Below are 26,590 nucleotides of genomic sequence, written 5' to 3'. Positions count from 1 at the left end.
AGTTGAGTGTTATTAATTTTTATTTTTTAACAACTTATCCTTCACTTCTCTAGCCGCCAAGAAGGTGTGCCATCTGATGGGCATGAACGTGAACGATTTCAAATGCGCCATCCTCTCGCCCCGGATCAAAGTGGTCCATGACTACGTGCAGAAGGCCCAGACGCAGGAGCAGGCCAAGTTCGCGGTGGAGGCTCTGGCCAAAGCCACGTACAAGAGGATGTTTTGCTGGCTGGTGATGCGCATCAACAATGCTCTGGATAAGACCAAGTGTCAGGGCGCCTCCTTCATCGGCATCTTGGACATCGCCGGCTTCGAGATGTTTGAGGTATGGCAGAATCATTACTGCTTCAAGCTTACAGTGAGATTGCCCACAGTTCCTAGCAGTGACTGTAGTTGTGTTCCTCTTCGCAGCTGAACTCGTTTGAGCAGTTCTGCATTAACTACACTAACGAGAAGCTCCAGCAACTGTTCAACCACACCATGTTTACCCTTGAGCAGGAGGAGTACCAGCGCGAGGGTATCAAGTGGACATGCATTGACTTTGGCCTCGACCTGCAACCCTGCATCGACCTAATAGAGAAGACTGTTGAGCCTCTCTCCAGTCAGGTCAAGTCATCTTTATTTATATAGTGCTTTTAACAATATAGATTGTTTCAAAGCAGCTTTACAGTGATAATAGGAAATTAAAGTAACAGAGATAGTTTTGGCTTTACAGCAGCTCTAGAATAAAGTTATTGTCCAGCTAAAGTTAGTTTTGATTGATTCACTTCCATCGCAATGATCATTAGTTATTAACTTAGGGGCCGCTAACATGACACCGTTCTAACAGAAAACCCTTAATGCGATCCGGCCGCTCATTTGCACAAAACAGTGCCTGATGGCTTGAGAACGCAAACCATGAAATAGGATCCAAGGTACAATTCTTGAAAAATGTATAATACAGAATTTATCGCTTCCGCCTAGCCACGTGAACCGGAATTATCCCGACAGCATTTTATCTGTACAGAGGTAAAGAGAAGGGAAGGAGGCCTTCACAGGGGAGAGACTAGTTGACACTTCAGGACCGAGTTGTCGTCGTGTCCAGGCGCAGGTCCATTATCAGATCTGGATACGGCCTGGATCCGACGGACTTCGGTAAACCTTGGATAAACAGAGAGACTAATATTAGCATAGACGCCATTCTTCTTATGATGTAACAAGTACATCAGGATTTATGGGAAGTGTTCCCGGTTCCGGCTGACCTAATCTATGCAGCCTTCCCGGACAATGTTAGGAAGACTGTTCCAAAGTTTTGGTGCTAAAACTGCTGCGTTTTGGACCAGCTGTAGTTTGTTTATTAAGCGTGCAGGGCAACTACCCATAATAGCATTACAATAATCTAGCCTTGGTCGTGAACGCATGAACTAACTGTTCCGCATTTGTCATTGAGAGCATATGACGTAATTTAGATATATTTTTAAGATGGAAATATGCGGTTTTACAGATACTAGACACGTGAAACATTAAAACAGTAAAACAGTAAAAACGAATGCCATGCTTCCTAATGATATCTCCTAAAGGTAGCATGTGAACAACTTATCACATCTCTTCATTTACTGCTACAAACTGATAACGCTCAGATAAGTATGATTTAAACCATGTTAATGCAATTCCACTAATGCCAACATAATTTTCGAGTCTATTTAAAAGAGTGTTGTGGTCAATAGTATCAAATGCAGCACTAAGATCGAGTAACACTAATAGAGAGATACAACCACGATCGGATGATAAAAGCAAATCATTTCTAATGAGAGCTGTCTCAGTACTATGGTATGGTCTAAATCCGGACTGAAAATCCTCGCAGATATCATTTCTTTCTAAAAAGGAACATAGTTGTGAGGATACCGCCTTTTCTAGTATCTTTGACAGAAAAGGTAGATTCGAGATCGGCCTGTATTTGACTAATTCTGTAGGATCAAGTTGCGTTTTTTTAACAAGCGGTTTAATCATAGCCAGCTTAAAGGTTTTTGGTACATATCCAAATGACAAAGATGAATTAATGATAGTAAGAAGAGGATCTATGACCTCTGGAAGCATCTCTTTCAGTAGCTTAGTCAGTATAGGGTCTAACATACATGTTGTCGATTTAGATAATTTAACGAGTTCAGAAAATTTTTCCTCTCTTATAGCAATGAATGTATAACATTTTTCCTCCGGGAGACTACAATGCACTGCCTGATGCGATACTGTAGTAGACGGTTGCTTAGTTATAATTTTCTCCCTGATATTATCAATCTTGTAAGTAAAGAAGTTCATAAAGTCATTACTGCTGTGCTGCTTAGAAACTTCTGGGGTTGAAGATTTATTTTTTCCGCTAATTTAGCCACTGTTTCAAATAAATACCTTGGGGTTTGTTTATTTTCTTCTAATAGGTTTGAAAAATAAGCAGATCTAGCAGCTTTTAAGGCCTCTCTGTACGTAATCATGCTCTCTTTCCATGAAATGCGACAACTCTAGTTTTGTTTTCTTCCAGTTGTGCTTAATTTTTCTAGCTGCTCTAGCTGCCCGTGTATGCCCGTTGTACCACGGTGTTGGACTATTTTCTCTAATCTTCTTTAAGTGCAAAGGAGCAACTGTGTCTAAAGTGCTGGAAAAGAGAGAGTCAAAAGTTTATGTCGCAATATCGAGTTCTTCTAAGCTATCCGGGATGCTGAGATGATAAAACTGATCAGGAAGATTATTAATAAAGCAATCTTTAGTGGCAGAAGTGATAGGTCTAACATATTTGTAACACAGAGTCGGCTTTGCAGCCTTGGCTAAATGAAGTTTACACGAGACTAGATAATGATCTGAGATGTCGTCAATGATGACAATGAATTTCAACAGCATCAACATTGATTCCATGTGATAAATTTTAGATCTAAAGTATGATTACGACAATGAGTAGGTCCTGACACGTGTTGTCTAACTCCAATAGAGTTCAGAATGTCTTTAAATGCCAATCCCAATGCATCTTTTTCGTTATCTACATGTATATTAAAATCACCAACAATTAGGACTTTATCTGCAGCCAATACTAACTCTGATAGAAAGTCAGCAAATTCTTTGATAGTCTGTATGGTGCCCTGGTGGCCTGTACAGTAGCCAGCACAAATCTCAAACGTAAACGTTTATCATTTACACTAGATAGTGTTACATTAAGCACCAACACTTCAAAAGAATTATATTTAAAACTAGACTTAAATGATAAATTACAGCAACACCTCCCCCTTTGCCTTTCAGACGAGGCTCATGTTTATAACAGTAATCTTGCGGGGTGGACTCATTTAAAGTAATGTAATTGTTTTTGCCAGGTTTCTGTCAAACACAGAACATCTAGGTTATAATCTGTAATCATATCATTAACAATAAGTGCTTTTGAAGTAAGGGATCGAATATTCAGCAACCCAAGCTTTATCATTCACTCTAAAAAGAGATGTGTTAAAAATGACACATGTTGTGTCAGTGTTAACACATGTAGTGAGTGTGCTCAGGGACAACACATGTTGTGTCAAATTTATAAAAAAAAATAAAGCGAAAGGGCCAGATGCAAAAATATTAACCGTTTAATCAATAGTCGAGTACAGAATGCATGTGCACACAAAGTACAAGACGATGTTTCAAGCTCCATGACTGGACAGACTCACTGTACTGGACATTATTCAGTTATTCACGCTTCAACCCCTAATTGATAATGCTGCTTTTGACAAAAGTTCATGAAGAGGTAACAGTTAACCGAGTTTGCACTTTGAATTTAATAAAAATGTAGCAACTGACAAAATATTGTATATAAATAACTTGTATTTACACTGGCCTGTTTGTTTGAGAACATAGCAAACACTGCATACCATTCACAGTGATGGTGAGTGTCGGCACGCTCTTATAAAATGATGAGTTGAAAACAACACAACCTGTAAAAAGAGATGTTAAAAAATGACTCATGTTGTGTAGATTTTAACACATGTAGTGTGTATGCTCAGGGACAACACATGTTGTGTAGATTTTAACATGTAGTGTGTGTGCTCAAGGACAACACATGTTGTGTAGATTAACACGTAGTGTGTGTGCTCAGGGACAACACATGTTGTGTCAAATTTAACACACAACCTGTGTCGATTCTTAACACATTTCTGTGTTTATAAGGACTACACATTTTGTATTACCTTTAACACAACTAATGTGTTATTCCTCTTACACAGAAGTGTGTTGAAACCTTTTACACACTAATGTGTTATAGTTACACAACTTGTGTCAGATATGTGTCACATGTGACTGTAGTCGGTGTGTATTTGCCAGAGTTACGTCCTGTGTTTTTACAACTGAGTGTTTGGATGAAAACTGAAACGTATTGTTAACTTGTTTTTATGTAGTCCAGTGACATTTAATATTGAGTTTGTTTGAACATTTGGATGGTTTAGACATCATGAATCTACATAGACAAGCTCTTATTGAGAATTAACTGAGTTTTAGATGTTGATGTTTCATTTAATGTTTTATTTGAAGTCACCAGAATCGTGATTAATGGCTCCTTTAATTGAGCTCTTGACCCTTTACTCTTCTTTTAGTTTTTCTCTGGCTGCTTTAACTGTATTTTAAAAAATACATTTGTTATAATGAGAGAAAATATGATCAAATGTTTCTTGATGATGTCATAATTAGAGGTCGACCGATATGGGTTTTTTCAGGACGATACCGATGCCGATCTTTTGAAATCCGGGTCGGCCGATGGCCGATTAATGCTGCCGATTTATTTTGGCCGATATTTGGCCGATTATGTGCTTGTTTTTAACCTCTATTTGAAAGATAAAATATAACACAAATAATTACTTAAGATAGACAAGATTTCTCAACAAAAACATTTATTGAACACTTGACCAATCTGCACTTGTTGTGACCTTGAGATATGTTTGGTAATTGTACCTGAATGAATTGAAAATTAATTTGCTACATTTCAGATTAATATATTTGTTTTCCTTAAAATTTTAATTAACAGTAACTTAAACACTTTGCAGTTTGAATGATGTATAAACAAAATGATGGAGTATGTTTTTATGTTTCCACTGTTCGAACGCATCCGCGCCTCACACACACACAAATATAAGTAAACACTTTGCGACTTTAAACACACGAGACTTTTCGATCGCGCCCGCGCCCCTCTCTCCCTCTCCCGAGTCTCCCTCTCCCTCTCTCTCTCCCACACACACACACCATATTCCAGCATTGCAATCTTTACATCGCAGCCTGCTTCAGAGCTAAGGCGGGGCTACAGATTAGGTGTCCCCAAAGAACCCGCGTATCTAACAGTAGTTCCGCATTACATGAATTAATTTGCACGCGAGTTTTATTTATTTTTATACCATGTATTCTCCGTGTAAATTTATACACCGAACCGTGACGCCCATACCGTTTCGGTTCAATACGAATACATGTAGCGTTCACAGGCATAACAGTAGCACCGAAATGAAGCACAGAAATCCGCATTGATATTCGGTCCAGTAAATAACGGTCGTTAAGGCACCAGTGCCGTATTAGCACCGGGTCTGTCTGTAGCTACCCAACCCTAGCGACGACGCTAGCAAAGCAAAGCCAGTCCTTCACTAACCTATGGCAGAGACAATTTATATAAGAGACATGCCACTTCCTCAATCCTCAATACAACTAGGCTATATAAGGAAAACCCGTAACGGCAAAGATGGTGGTTGTATGCACATGTCCCGCCCCTCCCGCTGGAAAGCCAATCATCTGCTTTTAAAAGTCAAGCCGAGAAACATTTAAGCCTATCGTCTGGTTCCACTGACGCATGCGCACAGTTGAGGTTTTGCGACAGCGGAGAGAGAGAGAGAGCCCCGGTCGCGCGCGCGCACTGCGAAGCCAGGCGAAAGTGTAAACAAGACATCACCGTCTCCAAATTAAGCGCTGTCTTGCTCTCTCTCCCGCAAGCATATTAATCAAAATAAAACGACATTATGGTAAAAGGTCGGAAGACCAAAGTTTCATGTGGAGCATTCTGAGATTTTTTTTTTCCTGAATTACCGCTGGGTGTGAATTGTGCTAAAATACGTTGCCTTATCTTCTCTGAAATGCGTTCCGCACATTCAGCTGACATAAAATTACTCTCTAAATAAACGAAAAAACCTATCCAGTGATGTAATGTTTTCTGTGTTGACACTAACCTTGTGGGATGTCCATGTCCTAACTGCTGGGATAATCACACAACCGTATGACACATCCAATTCGCGAACTAATGACTCCTTTGAACCAATTCATGTTAATGAATAGTTAAAACAACTGATCTATACAATACATTGTTATTACTGATAAAGTGCAAACCTGCTTATATTTAAATAATGGAGAACAATATTGACATTGATTATTGCACAACACCGGCATTCTGGATAGAGACGTAAATGAAGTTGGTGTCGTGAACCCTTGCGCATGCGTAGTAAAGTATAACCTGTGGAGGAAAAGGCGTTTTAAACCTTATTTTGGGGCAAAGTCATCAAACTTTTTCAGCGATTTTTATCATATTTTACTGCTGTTTCTATACATGCAGTTTTTATGTCCCGGTGACCAATGAAAGTGCAGTTCTGACTCTCTGCCCATTCATTTAGATAGGAGCCTGGTCTTGTTAGTCCGAAATAGCTGCCCGGAGGCGTTGCCAAGATGGCGGCCGAGTGGCACGACTTGCCTAAAAGGACTTTGCCTATGGTCACTTTTTTATTACTTATTTCTCTGCATTGAGTGACAATCCTCTCAAATATAAGACACACAGAACAGAACAAATAAAAGTATCAGATTCTCTGTCTGTAATTGCAAAATTCTTGCTTACTTATTGTGACATGATAGCAACCCTTCTGCTGTGCTAATGCAACCTCAACTACGCTATCAATATCCAAAGTAGCCGAACGTCATGTCGCCTGTTCATATTTTTTCTCGAAGTTGGCAGTAACATATCAAAAGGTTTTAATTAAATATAAAGGAGTTTTCTCCAAGGAACTTAGCTCCTTCCTTAGGCACTGGATGAGGTCTGCTCACTCTGCTGGAGAATGACTCTAGGTGCAGCATGCGTCGAACACGTGTTCCACAACAACAACAACAACACTAGGCTGCCCACAGATGCGCCCGCCTAATAATCGGCTTGACATACTGGATATTGGCCGATGCCGATTATGTTAAAAAATGCAAAAGAATCGGCCGATTAATCGGACGACCCCTAGTCATAATCAGCAAGTGCTGATCTGATCAAGTTTATGAGTATATGGATGCACATTTAATTTATTTATGTGCTGTTAGTTATAACGATCTTGTGACACTACATCATTCTGTCCAGCAGTGCAGAATAAAAAAAAAAAAAAAATGTTTTCTGAAAATTTTCATCTGCAGCAGAAACTAGTCAAACACAGACCTCAAGAATCAGCGTATGAATCTCAACAATGGTGACAAACGAAAAGCTTCATGCCGCAATGCATGCTGGGAGTCATGGATGAGATTTGTACTATGGTGGCACCCAGCATGCATTGCGGCATGAAGCTTTTTGTTTGTCACCATTGTTGAGATTCATGTGATTCATCCACACAGTCTGTCTATTCGTGGTGATATAGTGGTACATAGTGACAGCCTCATATCATTCTCTGGTTCCAGCCTTGCCCTGTACTTGTTCTTTAGATATGCCAGTGTGGAAAAACCGCTCTCACAGAGGTATGTAGTTGGAAAGGGTAAAAGATACCTCACTGCTTTCACTGTAAGCACTGGAAATTCTGTCTGGCAACTTATCCAGAACTTCACAAGGGGTTGTGTATCATACATATGCCTCCTGACAGAGTCTGTGGACATCTCTATGAGCTGATCCTCTTCTACAGTGGTTAAGCTTGACCCTGCTGCTGCATCATCACTGAATGGGAGCAGGATCCATTTGCTGTCACAGCGCCACTCATCAGAATCATTGAAGTACAAGCTTCCTCAAATGCTCACACACAATGTCTTTAATGTCAGTGCTGTCAGAATATTCCTCAACTGAAGGGAACATAGCCAAGTTACCACTCTCCACTCTTTCTATCCATCTTGACATTTTTTTAACAAATGCCTCTAGTTTTTCGTAGAGCTGCAGGACGTTTGAATCTCTCCCTTGCATTGAAGTGTTCAACTTGTTAAGCTCTGCAAAAACATCGGTGAGATAACGCCAGCTTAGTTAAAGGGTAACTAAACCCCTGGTCAGAGCCTGACTCCACCCACTGGCAATATTTGAAAAATGCTGGAAAAGTAGGCAGAGCCCAGTGGAGAGGGGGCGTGCATCTGTGACGTATCTCTCTGCAGGCAAGGGCGTGGTTAGTTGGTACCCTCTGACATCAGAGGGTACCACAACTTCCAATAGGAAAATTCAACTGCAGTAGCCACTGTTCAACCTGAAGAGGGCAGCACTCAGACGTTTTTACACCATATTTTGTAAAATTAAAACACTTTAAACACAAATGTCAAAAAAACTACTTGAATCAATGAACAGCACTAATAAAGCCCCATTCTTACAGATCATTAACTAAAAAAAGTTGGTTTAGGGTTTAGTTACCCTTTAACCAGTGGCTGTCCTTGAACATGTAAGCCAGTTCAGTGCACTCCTTCTCGCACAAGAAAGTATAGATAGCGTCACGTAGTTCAAACACACGGGCGAGCACCGCGCCGCGAGACAGCCATCTCACCTCTGAATGATAAAGGAGAGAGGTGTGTTCACTTCCTAAGCCTTGACATAGGGATGCAAACAGGCGTGTATTTAATGCTTTTCGTTTGATCAGGTTTACAGTTTTAACAACAGCATCAAACACCTCGCTGAACTCAACACTGAGATCTTTGGCGGTCAGAGCTTATGAATCATGCAGTGTGTCCAAATTATCGCCGGTGCTACTTTCTTTACGTGCCCAATCAATCCAGTCTGGCTGCCACTCATTGCACTGGCTCCATCGCTACATAGCGCCACACACTTCTGCCACGAAATATTGTGTGAAAAAGTCATCAAGGGCTGAAAAGATCTCGGCACCTGTAGTTCGCCCTGGCAGTGGTTTGCAAAAGAGAAATTCCTCGCACATCGCACTATTATCCTCGTATCGCACAAATGCCACAAGTTGCGTGTCATTTGTTATATCTGTCGTCTCGTCTAATTGAATGGAAAATCCCTGAACTGATCGAAGTTTCTCTATCAGCTGCTCTTTCACATCATTTGCCATTTCCTCAATTCGACGTCCGAATGTGCTATCTGACAAAGGAATAGTTTTTAATTTATTAGCACATTCTTCGTTCATCATGGTTTTACACATGTCTATAGCTGCTGGCAAAATCAGCTGCTCTGCAATTATATGAGGCTTTTTGCATTGTGCAACTCTGAGAGCCACCAGATATGAAGCTTTCAGTGCATTTTCACTGACTTTTGCACACTTTCTCATGAGCGTCTGCTGTCCTTTGAAATCACGCAACATCTGTTGCATATACTCAATAGGCTTGGCCTTCAAGAAGCTGTGATGTGTCTCCATATGACGAGAAAGTTTCGACGGTTTCATGGTTTCATTTGAAAGCAACGTTGAACATACGAAACACAGTGGTACCTCCTCTCCTGTTTTGTCAGTCGTTACTGTAAATCCATATTTAACATAATCTTCACTGTATTTTCTTTTTCGTTTCCCACTACGTTTCCCGGTTTCCTCCGAAGTTGTAGCTTTGTCTGAAGAGCATGCAGCAGAAGCCTGTCCATCTGTCCTGACATCTGTCACTTTCCTCACTAAAAAGCGATCCATGCTGGTGCTGACTAGCAAACTTCGCCTTAGTTAGAAACGTTAGCTAACAGCTCCACTCCACTCCAAATTTAAATTCACCAATTTCGCGCGCAAGAATAGATGTGTACGTAGGCCTATATGACGTTGGGGACGCAAAACACAACGTTAGCAAAGCATAGGATAGACCTGATAGGTGCAAAGCTAGCCTATCCTGTGTGAATCTCAACTCCTCTATATTATTTTAGATGGTTTCATTAAATTTAGTATTCACACCAATGCGCAAATATTCTGGAAATGTTTGGAAAAATAAATTATGGAAAAAAATTGATTTTAATAGTGATATTACGTAGGCTGGAATGCATGTCACGGACCACATGCAATGCCGCCGCGGACCACCAGGGGGCCACGGACCACCGGTTGAAAACCCCTGGTCAATAAGGTTCTGTACGAATTGTGTATTTAAAAACAAATTTTAAGCTAATTTCAATATGCTAATCTCTTTAAAAATCATCTTTTATATATTACATTCATCTTTCAAACATAAAACTCTTGCTGAACTCAACAGTCTTACATGTCCATGATGATGATAATATCATCTCAATATATTTTTCTCATGATTATTTCTGCTGTTTCAAATGTGCAAAATAAATACACATTTACAGCTATCAGATTAAATGAGTCTTAATGAGTCAAGGGTCAAGAACCCAAATAAAGCTGACACTAATCACGATTCTGGTGACTTTAAATTAAACATTCAATGAATCGTCAACACCAAAACCTGTTCATTCTCAATAAGAGCTTCTGTAGAGTCTGACAGAAATAAAGTTAATCTGGTTATTAATAACAAGTGAAAGCAGCATTTGAAAAAGACATTGAAAAAGAGGCATGATGTGATTGGCTGCAAAAAAAAAAACACCCATGAATCTTTGTTTTCATGAATTAAGATTTAATTTATTTATTTGAATGTATTGCTTTATTTATTTTAGAGCATTTTATGGGATACCGTATAAAATATACCTATAATTTTTTTTCATAAACACAAACTGCCCTCCACCCAGTGCTATTCTATCCAGAGTTACATTTTAACACACATTGTGTGCTAAAATCTACACAACATTGTGTCAAAATGCTATCTACACAGTCACGAGTTGTTTTTTGACATATCTCTTCTTGCAATGTTTGTTCATCCGTATTATATCCGCTTTTTATTTGTTGAACATCAATTACATTTTTACCTTTATGCCCGTTTCACACGTAAGCCCAATTTATACTTCTGCGTCGAACTCTTTGTGTAGCGCGCGTACCCTTCGGCGTACCCTGACGTGCACCTCTCCAAAAATGTAACAACGCGTCAACTCTACGCGGACGCAAGCGCTGTGATTGGTCTGCTAGAACCCCTCCCTCGGGTTTCACATGCTCCCTCTGCAAGTGTAATTGCGCGTCAACGCGGACAACGACGCAGAAGTATAAATGAAAACCAACGCGTTGCCTACAGCGTAGAGGCTCCGGCGTAGGTCCGACGCAGAAGTATAAATCAGCCTGTAGGCCTACTCCGTTTGCAGTGCGTATTTTTTTTCTGTACACTGTTAACCCTTGCTGTAAAAAAAGGCCTAATTCTGACAATATCATGCCATTTTCCATTAAAACAGTAATATACCGTAGAAAAAATAGCCTACAGGAATATACTGTAAATGAACAGTGCTCAAAATCGACACTCAGAGGCTGTTTTCCCAATCACACCCTATATCCTCATTCACTATTCCCTACATTAGTTCACTAATATAGTCCCCTTGACAGAGTGAATGAAAAGAAGTGAGTGAATCGAGACACTGATGAACACCTGATAAGCAGAATCACTGAAGGACAGAGAAACAAGAAAAGAAAAAAGAGAAACACAAGAACTACAACTGACTTCCAGCAACACTGTTGTGGTGTGAAACCAGTTTACAAACCAGTTTAACATTATTTCTTTTGTACAAAAGTTATTGTTGAGAATTAACAGATATTTAATTGTTAATGTTTTATTGAAAATAATAAAGTTATTATCACCATGATGGAGATCAGTATTTGTTTTAGTTGGGCGCTTGAACCATTGACTCTATTATATCAGTATTTCTCTGGCTGCTTTAACAATGAGCTTATATATGGTAAAAAAAAAGTCAAGAGAAAGATGATAAGGTGTTTATGACTGTTGTGATGATTACATAATCATCCTGGACATGTCTGATTCTCTGATCTTAACCAGTGTAAAAGCTTTGGATTTATGGGTATTTCATATTAATCATATCTGTAAATCTATAACGTGAAATACAGCAATGTTTCTGTAATTTGTTATTCTTAAGAATATTGAAATAATATAGTGTTTTAAAACTTTTTGAACTCCTGTTTGTCTTAGACACACACAGACATCAACAATCAGCATAATGAATCTCAACAATGGTGACAATAAAAACTTTCATGTCGCAATGCATGCTGGGTTCCAGGATTGTATAAAACTCCCAGCATGCACTGCTGCATGAATAAATAAATACAAATAAATTATTGCCACCATTGATGAGACACATGCAGATTTTTGATATCTCTGTGTTTCTACAAGACATTGTAGCTCTGTTTCTTTTTTAGGCTGTGCATTATGTATTAAAAAAAAAATATCATTGTAATTTATTACTATGGTTTACAGTGGTGATAATATAACACTTTTGATACAGAATTAAAAACTGAAAGAGATTTAGTGCATGAACAGGTTATACAATGATTTTTTTCATCATAATCAGTATAACTGCAATCATTCACAAACTGTGTGTGCTCAAGTGCAAAGACACAGTTCATTCAGCCAATAAAATACTAATGTTATAAAGGGTCAGCATCCCAACTAAAGCAAACACTGATCTCCATCATGGTAACTTCAAAGCAAATATTTTCAATTAAACATCTCAATAACAACTTCTGTAGATGTATGACAGAAATAAAGTCATACTGTTAATAATAAGTGTAATAATGTGTAATGGCTGGAAGTCAGTTGTAGTTCTTGTTTCTCTATTTTCTGTTCTTGTGTTCCTCTTTCCTTCAGTGATTCTGCTTGTTAACAGCAGGTGTTCATCACTAATGCTCAACAATAACTTATTTAACTTATTCACTTATTATTCAACATATTCTCTTAATTATCTCACTGCAACACTGCGTCAATGTTACATTTTACTCTTTGTAGTGTGGATTTTCCTGTGAGGTTGAAAGGGTTAACAGTGTAAGATAAAAAGACACACCCACAAAATGTATTTTAACAGTAATAAACTGTAAGTTATAAAACAGGTTTATACTGGCAACACTGTTGCCAGTAGTTTACTGTAAAATTTATTTTTTTGGGTCACCGTTGTGCAGAAGAGTAGAGCCTGTGCTTCAGTCCAGGAGAAGATCTAGAAACACTGATGATTTGCTGCATGTTGCTTTATTTAACAAGCGGTGACTGTGTAGTTGCTGGTCCAGTGGAAATCTTTTTATGTACAATAGTTTTTTAGTGGTCTCAAATGAAAGAAGTTCACAGTAATACTTTGCTCACATTATTAATGCATTATAAATTTTAGTTAATACATTTAAATGACAGTTGGTCAATTTAAGATGCAGTCGGTTTCTGCAAGTGTAATTAGTTAACTTGAATTTTAATTAGTGCATTTTTACTGAAACAAACTGTAGATTACAGTAAAGAACTGTACAATTAACAGTATATTACTGGCAACAGTGTTGCCAGTATTTTACTGTAAAAAAACCCGGTAAGGTCTAACAGTGTACCCACGTTAACAGGTTACGCCCGTTTCACAAATACTCCATGTGCGGTGCGTGTTGCAGTGCGTATACAGTGCAGGAGCAGCACGCGCAATAGTGCTTTCACATATGCTGCGTTTGCAGTGCGTAACTGATCCACTGCTGTAGGCTATACCACAAATACATACTCACTATTTGCATTTCAAATCCAGAAGTTATCAGCAACTTTTATTTAAAAATAGTTTTTTGTCAGCATTGCGATTCTCTTTGTACACATATACACTCTTAATAGACGTATTCACGTTTAAACACAATTTAAACAACATATTATTAAATGCATTACTTCTATATAATTATATATTAAGTTGCTCAAGCAAAATAAATTAAAACTTAAAATTGACAAAAACAGCAGACTTACCCTTTCGTTTGCATAATTTAAATCTTTATACAATAAATCTTGCATGTCACAAATAACTTGTTTTTCCACCTCCATGAGAGTGTGTTCATTATGTTGACTTGTTGAAGTCAATTGTATTTTCCCTTGATATACCCCGGTCTTAACGTCTCAGCATTGCGATGCTCTTTGTACACATGTATACACTCTTTAATAGACGTATGCACGTTTAAACACAATTTAAACAACGTCAGCCTATAATTCAATGCATTACTTCTACTTATATTAAGTTGCTCAAGCAAGTGGTCAAATATTTAGGCCTATATATTAAATCTTAATATTTTAAATCTTAATCTTTATTTAAACATCTTAAAATGTTAATACAATAAATCTTGCATGTCACAAAGAACTTGTTTTTCCACCTCCACTAATGAGACGATTGTCGTTCATTATGTCGCCTTGTTGAGGTAAATTGTAGCTTTCCTTGCTTTACCCCGATCTTAAAGGAGAACTCCGGTCAATTTTAACATTGAGCTAATTTTTTGTAAATTTGGAGTGCTGTCAGTACACAGAACAACGACAAAAATCGGTGTTGCCTACACCGTGTTATCCTCTTTTTAAAATTTGCACCCTGTTGACTTTCAATGGGGCACGTTTTAAACCTGCTTTTAGCCTCTTAACATCCTTGATGTGTCATTACAAGTGCACAGCTAATGTGAGTGATTCCTTCAGAGTGAACGCGGTGAATCTGACTGCAGTAGATGTGAAAGATATGAAGAAAAATTAAGTTAATTCAGCCAGCGCACATACCTGTATTTTCTTCCTGTTTTCGGTCGAAGTCCACAGTAGTCGATTGTTGAGTTCACGCGCATATGTTTAGTATCTATGATCACGCGCGTGAACTCGACAATCGACTACTGGGGGCATTTGGCTTGTTTGGGGGGGCAACATAAACAATTGAAAAAAATCGACGCAAAATTAAGTTATACTACACACAATCTGTTTTAGTGCATATCTTTTTCTAAGCCAGGAACCCAGAGATAGGCACAGGGCCCCTATTAGACTATAGGACTATCACATAAAAGTTAGTTAAACCAGGTCAACATTAATAATATGATGATGATATTATTATTATTGACAGATTCATATATATATCAGGGGCCGTATTCACAAAGAATTTTAAGGCTAAAAGTAGCTCCTAACTGGCGAATTTAGGAGCAACTCCTAAAAATAGTGGGCGTGTCACTCGTAATTTTAGGACTCCTAATTTTTTTGACTAAGAGTAATTCACGAAGCATTTTAGCCCTAAAAGTAGCACCTAAGCCTGGGACAGCTTAAAAGAAGTCGAGAGGACTCCTAACTCACTAAGACCTATTCACAAACCGCTTTTAGTGGCATTTCACGTTGCGATGTTTTGAAATGCGTATGCGGCGGCTACAGGAGCTTCCAATCGCGAGGGAACAATTTTTCATTGTAGGCATAATGCAATAACGCCACCAACAACAGCCAAAACTAGGCTACTCATTGCATGTAAACTAATTGTAACGTTTCTTTGTGAATCAAATTAAAATGTTCTTCTCTTTGCATAGGCAGAGGCATATAGTGACAGATTAATTCAATAATGTTGCAAAGATATTGCATCAATCCATATGTTTCATTAGGCTACTAGGCTATTTGTTTTGCCTTAGGCTACTCTTTATTCATTTAGGCTATTTATTCAGTTATTCATCATCTCCCGTCCTTCGCACTACTTGTGTAGCGCACGCATTCTCAGACCTGTCACCTGTCACTCATCATCGTAGGGGAGGTGTTTGGAATCATTCCGTGTTACAATCATCAGCCAATCAAGGTGGTCACTTCAGTCTAGCTCGTGCATGAGTAATGACGTCATCCGTAGCAACGAAGACTCACTCTTAGTTTAGGAGTTGTCATTTTTCTTTACTAAGAGTAGGTCTGAAAGGCGTTGTGAATAACTTTTAAGAGAAAACTCCTAGCTAAAATCTTTTAGTGCGATTTAGGAGTTCTCCTAGTGGTAAAATAAAATGCTTTGTGAATATGGCCCCTGATCAAGGTGATTGCCTGAAGATGTTTGCTTGTGAGAAGACGTTCACAAATAGGCTCGAGAAAGACGAGAGAGTTTTTTAAATGAATCTGAAGTCACGTTTGTATAGACAAGAGGTCAATTAATTTGTTTCTTCTTCTAAGCTGTTCCAGACGTAGGTGCTACTTTTAGGGCTAGAATGCTTCGTGAATTACTCTTAGTAAAACACAGGAGTGACATGCCCATTCTTTTTAGGAGTTTCTCTTAAATTCGCCAGTTAGGAGCTACTTGTAGCCTCTAAGATTCTTTGTGAATGCGGCCCCAGGTAACAATTTTGTATATGCTCATTTGAACAGTATGAGAACAGTATTTGAATGTTATTCTCTGGTTGTAAGTGGCTTTGGATAAAAGTGTCTGCTAAATAATTAAATGTAAATGTAAACATTTAGGCCTAGAAAAGGAAACATATTAGGCTACAGGGGGTCAGGAGACCTAGAGAGTTGAAATAAAAGCTATTTTTGTGAAACTATAAGAATTGAAATTATGATATGATTAGCAGAGGCAACATAACTTTTTTTTTAAATATAGTTTATTATTTTTATATATATTTTTTTTTTTATAGGCACATATTATTATTATTTTACCCTTTTTGTGAACTATTGTAGTACTTATTCATGGATTTTCATCAGGTCCCTGATACATCCAGTGTATCGTATTTACAGGACCAGGGCGTGGCTTGATAGCTTCACAATGATCCTGAGAGACTGACCACTCACGCCCTAGCAACCATTTAGAGCACCTTAGCAACAAGTCATCAGTCACAGTCATCTTTTTACTTTAAGACCGGGGTAAAGCAAGGAAAACTACAATTTACCTCAACAAGGCGACATAATGAACGACACTCGTCTCATTCGTGGAGGTGGAAAAACAAGTTCTTTGTGAAATGCAAGATTTATTGTACTAAAATTTAAATGCAAAAGAAAAGGTATGAGTCTGCTGTTTTTAAAATTAAAAATTAAAAATGTTTGCGAATCAGATTTTAATATAAATACATGGTTAAATATTTTACTACTTGCTTGAGCAACTAAATATATAAATCTATATAGAAGTAATGCATTGAATAATACGTTGATTAAATTGGGTTTAAACGTGAATACGTCTATTAAAGAGTGTATATGTGTACAAAGAGAATCGCAATGCGGACAAAACTTTTTTTTAAATAAAAATGGCTGATAACGTCTGGATTTGAAATAAAATAAATAGTGAGTATGTGTTTCTGGTACAGCCGCGGATCAGTTAACCTACAAACTGCAAACGCAGCATATGTGAAAGCACTATAGCGCGTGCTGCTCCTGTACCGCATACGCACTGCACACGCCGTTCTCGTCTTACACATCACACACTCCACTGTTATGGTGGCCATTTCAGTAGATTTACTCACTAACATTGTTGTGGAAACACATTAAGCATGGAAACTAACATACACTGAAAAAAATTATACTTTGGATTAACTTAAAAAAATGTATGTAATTTGTTAGTTAATTTATTTAGATTTTCTCAAATTGTATTTATGATTTAGTTAAAACCATGAATTTTGATTTAATGTCAAACCAAAATTTTTATTTTTTCCAACTCAACTCAACTCAAGAGTGTTAAAGTTAATGAGATAATTAAGTGATTAATTGAGTGATGATTGACTATTATTGAAGACACCTGATGTTAACAGAATCACTGAAGGAGAAAATCACAAATTGTAAGTTACCATTATGGTGATCAGTGTTTGCTTTAGTTGGGCTCTTGACCCTTATATGTTTACTTTAAATTTAGCTTGTCTGCTGTTATTGATTTATAATAGTCAGATGAACAAAGAGACAATGTGATCTGATGGTGTTGGTTATGTTTTGACATAATCATGTTGTGATCCAAAAAACTAAACTTATTGAGATTATTGTTTCAAAACTTATTGTTTGATTTAACTTGTTAATTATAGCAGCTCTGTGATTCTACAGCATATGATTTTCAGTATTTTTTATATAATCCAAAATATTTAATAAACATTGTTCTGATCAAAAGACTTTCAAATGAATTTTAGAAACACAGACATCAATAATCAGCCTGTGAATCTCAACAATGGTGACAATAATAAAGCATGTTGCAGTGGCTGCCACCAATCACAACTCATTCAGGGCTCTAATCATGCATTGCGGTATGAATAAATTATGATCTGAATTGTCTATGTAATTTACTTTTCCTAATTGAATATTCTGCTCGTCACCATTGTTGAGATGCATAGACTGAATCTTGACGTCTGTGTGTGCCTAAAAGAAAGTTTTTTTTTTTTTTTACAACTTTTAAGAAATCCTTTGTATTATATCTAAAATTCTGGATATTTATGCAGACTCACAGTTATGCTATAATCAACAACATACATCTACGTCAGAAATAAGGGTCTTAATGAGTTCAGTGATCAAGTTCAAATGATGATTGTCATAATATAACCAACACCATCAGATCACTTTTTTTCTTTGTTCATCTGACAGTTATAACTCACTAACAGCAGCCAAACAAAATCTAAAGTAAACATTTAAGGGTCTGATCACCATAATGGTAACTTACAATTTGTGATTTTCTCCTTCAGTGATTCTGCTTGTTAACATCAGGTGTCTTCAATAATGGTCAATCATCACTCAATTAATCACTTAATTATCTCATTAACTTTAACACTCTTGAGTGTTAATTTAACACGAGTTTTTGCTGTGTACTTTGGGTTAAAGGGACTATGTGTAGCTTTTTAGGTATTTTATTATCTAAATGTTACGGTCTTAATTACAAGCTTTTTTTCATTGCTTGGTTGTGTACTTTATTATATAGACAGTCGAACATTTATAGTTAAAAGTTAAACAGGCTCTGTGATGAATAGCAGCTATTTAGTAAAGTAACGTTAGAGAAGGCTCTGATGATGATGATATCTAACAATGCACGTACTTCAAAAAATATAATGAGTAAAGGCGGCATTACTACTAATTACCATAGTTAATGTTTTTCACAGTCAGTAATTGATAACTGTAACATTCTTTTTTTCGTTGTTTCAAGTTTCAGTTTGTTTTAAATAACAAACCTGTTCACCCGATGAAAAACTCGAAGTGCTATTATAAGACATCCTGTCATAGCTTTTAGGTACATAACGGCTACCGTAGATGCAACGCGCATTTGAAAAAGTGAGGCGCTGGAGAGCATTATTCGTTTGAATGCAAAATACAATTTCACCACTAGATGGGAGAAATTCCTACACACAGTCCCTTTAAGGTAAAACGTTGAGTTGGAAAAAAATAATAATTTTGGTTTGACATTAAATAAAAATGTATGGTTTTAACTAAATCATAAATACAATTTGAGAAAATCAAAAAAAAAAAAAAAATAGCTGTAACAAAATTACATCAATTGTTTTAAGTTAATCCAAAGTATAATTTTTTTCAGTGATAGAGGGCGTAACACTTACTTTGAGGCAAAGTGAAAACAGAAGGTATAAACTGAAAATCACAATTTTCCTTTGGACCAATGTAAATATATATTTTGAATGAATTGCACTGATGTTTCACTTTTTTCAGTGTATGGTAGTATCGTGCTGCAGCGCACATTCTATCAGCTGCAGTTCTGGCGCCTCAGTCCCAATACGGTAAAACTCGACGTACATTCACATCACATGTTAATGCAATGCAGCGGTACACAGTAAATTCCACAGTGTTAAATCAACACTGCTCAGAGCAAATATGGTCCCACTCTACAGAGTGTTAAAGTAACACTAAAGCGGTGTTAAAGTTAATGAGATAATTAAGTGATTAATTTAGTGATGATTGAACATTATTGAAGACACCTGCAGTTAACAAGCAGAATCACTGAAGGAGAAAAGCACAAATTGTAAGCCACCGTTATGGTGATGGGTGTTTGCTTTAGTTGGGCTCTTGACCCTTATATGTTTACTTTAGAGTTAGTTTGGCTGTTGTATCTGAGTTATAACTGCCAGATGAACAAAGAAAAAAAAAGTGATCTGATGGTGTTGGTTATATTATGAAATTCATCATTTGAACTTGATCACTGAACTCATTATGATCCTTATTTCTGACTTCGATTTATGTTGTTGGTTACAAAATAACTGTGAATCTGCATAAATATCCAGAATTTTTTATATAATATAAAGGATTTCTTAAAAGTTGTTTAAAACAAAAAAATCTTTCCTTTAGGCACACACAGACGTCAAGATTCAGTCTATGCATCTCAACAATGGTGACGAGCAGAATATTCAATTAGGGAAAGTAAATTAAATAGACAATTCAGATCATAATTTATTCATACCGCAATGCATGATGGGAGCCATTAATGAGTTGTGATTGGTGGCAGCCACTGCAACATGCTTTATTATTGTCACCATTGTTGAGATTCACAGGCTGATTATTGATGTCTGTGTTTCTAAATAAATTAATTTAAAAGTGTTTTGATCAGAACAATGTTTATGAAATATTTTGGATTATAAGTAAAGTATTGATAATCATATGCTGTTAAAATCACAAAGCTGCTGGTAACAAGATAAACCAAACTATCTCAATAAGTTTCATTTTTCAGATCACAGCATGATTATGTCAAAACATAACCAACACTATCAGATCACACTTTTACTTTGTTCATTTGACTGTTATACATCAATAACAGCAGACAAACAACAGTAAAATTTAAAGTAAACATATAAGGGTCAAGAGCCCAACTAAAGCAAACACCCATCACCATAATGGTAACTTACAATTTATGATTTTCTCCTTCAGTGATTCTGCTTGTTAACATCAGGTGTCTTCAATAATGCTCAATCATCACTAAGTTAATCACTTAATTATCTCATTAACTTTAACACCGCTTTAGTGTTACTTTAACACTCTGTAGAGTGGGACCATATTTGCTCTGAGCAGTGTTGATTTAACACTGTGGAATTTACTGTGTAGAGTTCACTCAAAGGACACTGCACTTATTCGCAATCACAAAAGTTCATTATTTGCTCGTGCTTTAAAGCTCTGCCAGGTAAACATTTCATTGGCGTTCTGTTCTCACATGATGCACTTTTTCTGAGCGCATACGCCCGAAGCGTGCGCCCGCACTGTCAAACAGCGCCAAACTGGATTTTTGTTGGGTCAGACCCATCTACTAGCAATGGAAAAATATGCACAAAACAATCCACTTTTAAATTTTAATTTATCATCAGATGGACAGATCATTTCTCAGGGGAGGCAGGGCTTATCCTAGGGGAGACACTGCCTCCCCGGTCTTAAAGTAAAAAGATGACTGTGAAAAATAGTAGTATTTAATTAAATGCATTTATGGTGAGAATACTACGTTTTATTTAATTGAAATTATTACATTTTCATGTCAATTTGTGTTAATTTTGACCACAAAACATGCGCTGTCACTTTAATTCAGCGCGTGCAGCACAGCAGAAATAGACTCGATGCGGTAACGATCTCTGCACTGCTGTATACGCACCGCAACTGGAACGGATCAACGGACCGCATCCGTGTGCAGTGTGAAAGCTCTAACCCCTAATTTCCACCAACTGCGGAACGGCTGCGGATCCGCTCCAGAACGGCGGCGGAGTCAATAGGTTTCCATTAAAGTCAATGTGTGTATTTTCACTGACTGCGGAATGGCTGCGTTCCGACTCCGGCGATCCACAGCCCTCTGGAGCAGATACGCAGAGCTTCTATTTTTGCTGGATGCCGGAGAGCTCCGCAGCAATTCAGCACTTATATTGCGCGATCATACGTGAATTTGCGAGATCTCGTGGGTCCTCGTGACTTCAGCTGTTAGTCATGGCCGCAGCCGTTCCTCAACAAATCCGGACCTGGTGAGTATTGAAGGACAGCGGAGCACGGATCCGACACGCAGCGGAGCTGATCCGCAGCCGTTCCGCAGTTGGTGGAAATCCGGGGTAACCTGTTAACATGGGTACGGAAAAAAATACGCACCGCATACGCACTGCAAACGGAGTATTTGTGAAACGGGCGTGAGAATGTGTTTGTGGTACAGCCACGGATCAGTTGCGCACTGCAAACGCAGCATATGTGAAAGCACTATCATGTGCTGCTCCTGCACCACATACGCACCGCAACACATACCGCATACGCACAAGTTTTAAGTTTTTTTGTATGTCCTAATTTGGGGAACAGAATCACTCCACCAATCACACACCTGCTAGAGCGGTCACATGACATGTGGCCTTTAAAGGAGTAATCTTGCCAAATCTTGAAAATCGAGAATCATTTGCATTATTTAAATTCCTAATGATTTCCATCCCTAAAAATAATCTTAATCAGATGGGACATTCTGATTGTGAGTTTCTATTCCCTTATCCAGAAGAATCCTCCTGGAATCTTGGCTCTCCTGGACGAAGAGTGCCATTTGCAGAAAGCTACGGGCAAGAATTTTGTGGAGAAAGTCCTGCAGGAACATAGGACGCATTCCAAATTCCACAAAACCAAGAAACTGAAGGGCGAGGCCAATTTCTGCATCATCCATTATGCTGGAAAGGTCTTTGTCTGCTCCACAGATGCACTGATGTTGGATTTCAGTGTTTCCTTTGGGATTGCCAAATGTCTATAACTGTGTTTCTCAGGTGGAATATAATGCAGACGAGTGGCCCATGAAGAACATGGACCCTCTGAACGATGACGTGGCTACTCTCCTGAATCAATCTACTATCGAGTTTGTTTCAGAGTTGTGGAAGGACGGTGAGTTGCTTCCATCAGCTCTTAAATGCATATTAATGCAGCAGGTCATGGAGAAAGACTATAAAAGATAAAAAAAAAAAAAAAGTCTCTGTAGCTCTCAGGAAGGGGTGGAGATTATAAACTGAACAAATTACTAATTTATGTACATTCTGGGTACCTTTTTCTCTGCAATTTGAGTAGAATAGTTTACCCTATCAGTGGTTCTTTAATTTACCAAAAATCCATAGATAAAAATAAAAAAACTTTACAGAAGTTCCAGAAGAGCTGTATGTTCTTGAGGGATCCAGTGCTTTTGAATAACGCTGTTGTACCACAGTTTGTTGTTATAGGAAGGAGGCAGGAACCGGCAAACATTCAAAGACTTTAATAATGAAATAAAACAAATACAAAACTAAAGTAAAATACAGCAGCCCCTCACGGACGACTGCTATCACATCAAATAAAATAGTCCAGGCCTCTCTCGATCTCCACCGTCGTCTCTCCTCCTTTTATACTTCTGCTCCTCCGTGAGAGATAAGTGACGGTGCGTCGCGCAGGTGTCCCTCATCAGTAATCAAGCCACCGGCCTTGCGTCGCTCTTTCATGCCCCTCGGCCTCTTCCTGCTCGCCACAGCTGTCAAATCACTAGCCAATTTGGCGTGTTACAAATGTTTACTCACTTTTGCTGGGGAAATTTGTGTAAGCCAAATCTGTGCGGATTCAGCGTGATCTATTTTGTGCAGAATCTCTGCATATCTAGCTTAGGCCTACTTAAACACTTCACTACGCAACAAATAACTTAGTGCTTGTTCATTTGCATTGAGGCAATAACGAAGATTAAAAAGCATTTGGTTAACAGAAAATACATTGCTATTTTCCAACATCCTATATGTTCTTTGTACTGTATTGATCCGTCCACCTAAAACACATTTTTGGTAAAAAGGATGAGAATGAATGAGGAAGGGAGGAGATGGCTGGATGACAGCATTTTGTTTGAATAAGAAATTAATGTATGAAATATATATATAATAGTGTGTGTGTGTGTGTGTGTGTGTGTGTGTGTGTGTGTGTGTGTGTGTGTCTATAGATTGACTATATAAGATGTGACGTAGTTAATCTGGCTAATTTCTTCTTCTTTTTTTGGCTAATAGAAGTTCTGAATGGCCGGTAACTTAAAAATGTAGTTGCCAATTTGGCCAGCGGGTGAAAAAGTTAATTTCAAACCCTACCTATACTATTCACAGTATAGAATTGTATGAAATTATATATTTTATAGGGATGTCCCGATCCGATCACGTGATCGGAAATCGGGCCCGATCACGTGTTTTCAGACTCGATCGGAATCGGACGTTACCTCCCGATCAGGACTCGGATATATGTATATATATATTCTCATTATTTTTTAACACATCTATAGTTATGCGGTGCCACAGAGTTACGCCGGTTTCACACTGCACGCGAGCAGAGCGTAAGCAGCGCAGGAGCAGTGCGTATGGTGAGCAGGAGCAGGACACGCTCGTTTTGCTTTCACACTAGCAGCGTTTGTCACGCGCGGCTGAACCGCGGGGTCAGGGGATTTCTGGATAATCCGTAATTCGTTTGTAATTATAAAACGAAAATACCGTTTTTCTGTTTTTTGTTTTAAAACGAAAAACCAAATAACAGTTTTTGGTGTCAGAATCAAAAAACGAAAAACCAATTAAAAACGGCCCGTTTTTCGTTTTTGGCGATCATTTTATCGTTATTCTTTTTTGAACAAAGAATGAAGAGAGTCTTTGAACTTCAGTCAATTAGTTTTTCGTTTATACACCAAAAACGGAAGTCACCCCTTTATTCGTTTTTTCGTTTTTTTTTTTTTTAAACGAAAAAACAAGATTTCGGCTTGATTTTTTGTTTTTTAGTTCACAGGCAAAAAACGAATAAATGACTTCAAAATTCGTTTTCCACATGTGGGCGGCCTGACGCGCCCCCTTCCGCCGATTGGTCAAGCAAGTCTGAGCATGTGACGTCATCAGTTGTCGCTCAGGTCTGTTCAACAAAATAATAGTCCTCTACTATGGCTACATATTCTTAAACTGTACAGGGCAGGTCCTATTGGGCTTTCTTCTGTGCAACTTTACATGTTTCACAGACATCTTTACATCAGAAATATTAATTATTAGTCTGCCACCAGCCTGTTTTATTTAGCTGTGCGGGAGAGGCTCACTGACCAGTGTTCAGTCAGCAGTCAGAACTTTTCTTTTAGACGCTCCGTTTTAACACGGGATGGTGATTGCAAATACTGTAATGCCAATCGGCTGAGGGTGGGTACCGATGATGGTGAAATACATTTTTACTGAAGCTGTAATCATAGCCGCGACCCGTGAGAATGAGACAGATGATTGACAGGACGATAGCGGAGGCAATTAAAGGCGCAAGATAACTTCTGTTAACAAAAACATAAATAAAAAAGTGTTTAATATAAGTGACTTTGTCTTTGTTTTATTGTTTTTGTTGTTTTTAATCAAATAATTGTGAACCACAAACTGAGCCTTCGTTTTAAAGGGCAATTTCCAAATATATTTTATTTATTTGTTATAATATGGGTATTTTATAATACAGCATAAATAAAAACAAACACACGTAATATGTATGCCTATAGGCAAAACACCACAGTTTTTTGGTTTTGTTTGTGTGAACTTTTATCCCCAACCATATTTCTTCATGGGCTCCACGCCAGGGGTCACGCTCAGCACCCCTACTTCCCATGGTACTAACTGTAATTAACAGTATGCTGACCCAGTTTATGTAAAATCTTTGGTATATGTAATCTATATGTAATATCTAAAAACACTTTACAGTGTGATGGAAATAAACTTTTCTTAAAGCATGTTATATCACCACAGATTTATTGACACCCTTCTATCTGTGTTGTATACTGTAATAGACAATTGTCCTGCAGAATGATGAAGTTTTTTGTAAGAAAAACATTGCGAGCAAATGTCAAATTGTTGTTTGAAATATATATCATTGGTCAGTGAGCCTCGCTTCACCACACAGATTTAACTCCGCACAGCTAAATAAAACAGGCTGGTGGCAGACTAATAATTAATATTTCTGATGTAAAGATTCCTGTGAAACGTGTAAAGTTGCACAGAAGAAAGCCCAATAGGACCTGCCCTGTACAGTTTAAGAATCTGTAGCCATAGTAGAGGACTATTATTTTGTTGAACAGACCTAAGCGACAACTGATGACGTCACATGCTCAGACTTGCTTGACCAATCGGCAGAAGGGGGCGTGTCAGGCCGCCCACATGTGGAAAACGAATTTTGAAGTCATTTATTCGTTTTTTGCCTGTGAACTAAAAAACGAAAAATCAAGCCGAAATCTCGTTTTTTCGTTTTTTTTGAAAAAACGAATAAAGGGGTGACTTCCGTTTTTGGTTTATAAACGAAAAACGAATTGACTGAAGTTCAGAGACTCTCTTCATTCTTTGTTCAAAAAGGAATAACGATAAAATGATCGCCAAAAACGAAAAACGGGCCGTTTTTAATTGTTTTTTAGTTTTTTGATTCTGACACCAAAAACGGTTATTTGGTTTTTCGTTTTGAAACCAAAAACAGAAAAACGGTATTTTCGTTTTATAATTACAAACGAATTACGGATTATCCAGAGATCCCCTGACCCCGCGGGTTGTGTACAGACAGAGTACTCTATAATGGATAAGTTGGCATTGCTTTATTTCGTTTTCAAATACATTTAAGAGAAAAGACTTGTCAATAAGCTTATTTTATTAATAATTTCATTTATATAACTTTTGGTTCATCTTTGTTTTTATTGTTCTGGCAACAAGTTTGTTTTTGGACATTTGTTTTCTTTTTAAATTGCTGT

The 26,590-nt window shown here is 37.8% G+C and overlaps 1 protein-coding gene across 1 annotated transcript in view; it reads left to right on the top strand.

The window, feature by feature from the left end:
• The window catches only part of LOC309474684 (myosin-9-like), a gene marked incomplete at its 3' end in the record, with an annotated part of 55,282 nt that overhangs the window by 13,087 nt on the left and 15,605 nt on the right, over positions 1-26,590 (top strand). The window contains exons 11-14 of the mRNA XM_082137250.1: positions 54-325; positions 412-585; positions 22,367-22,540; positions 22,626-22,740. Coding sequence (XP_081993376.1) covers positions 54-325; positions 412-585; positions 22,367-22,540; positions 22,626-22,740 — 735 coding nt within the window. The remainder of the gene's footprint in view (positions 1-53; positions 326-411; positions 586-22,366; positions 22,541-22,625; positions 22,741-26,590) is intronic.

This window comes from Leuciscus leuciscus (genome assembly GCF_965113295.1).
Source record: "Leuciscus leuciscus genome assembly, chromosome: 1".
Lineage (NCBI taxonomy): Eukaryota > Metazoa > Chordata > Actinopteri > Cypriniformes > Leuciscidae > Leuciscus > Leuciscus leuciscus.
The sequence above is the reverse complement of the archived record's forward strand: the minus strand, read 5'-3'. Positions and strand labels throughout refer to the sequence as shown.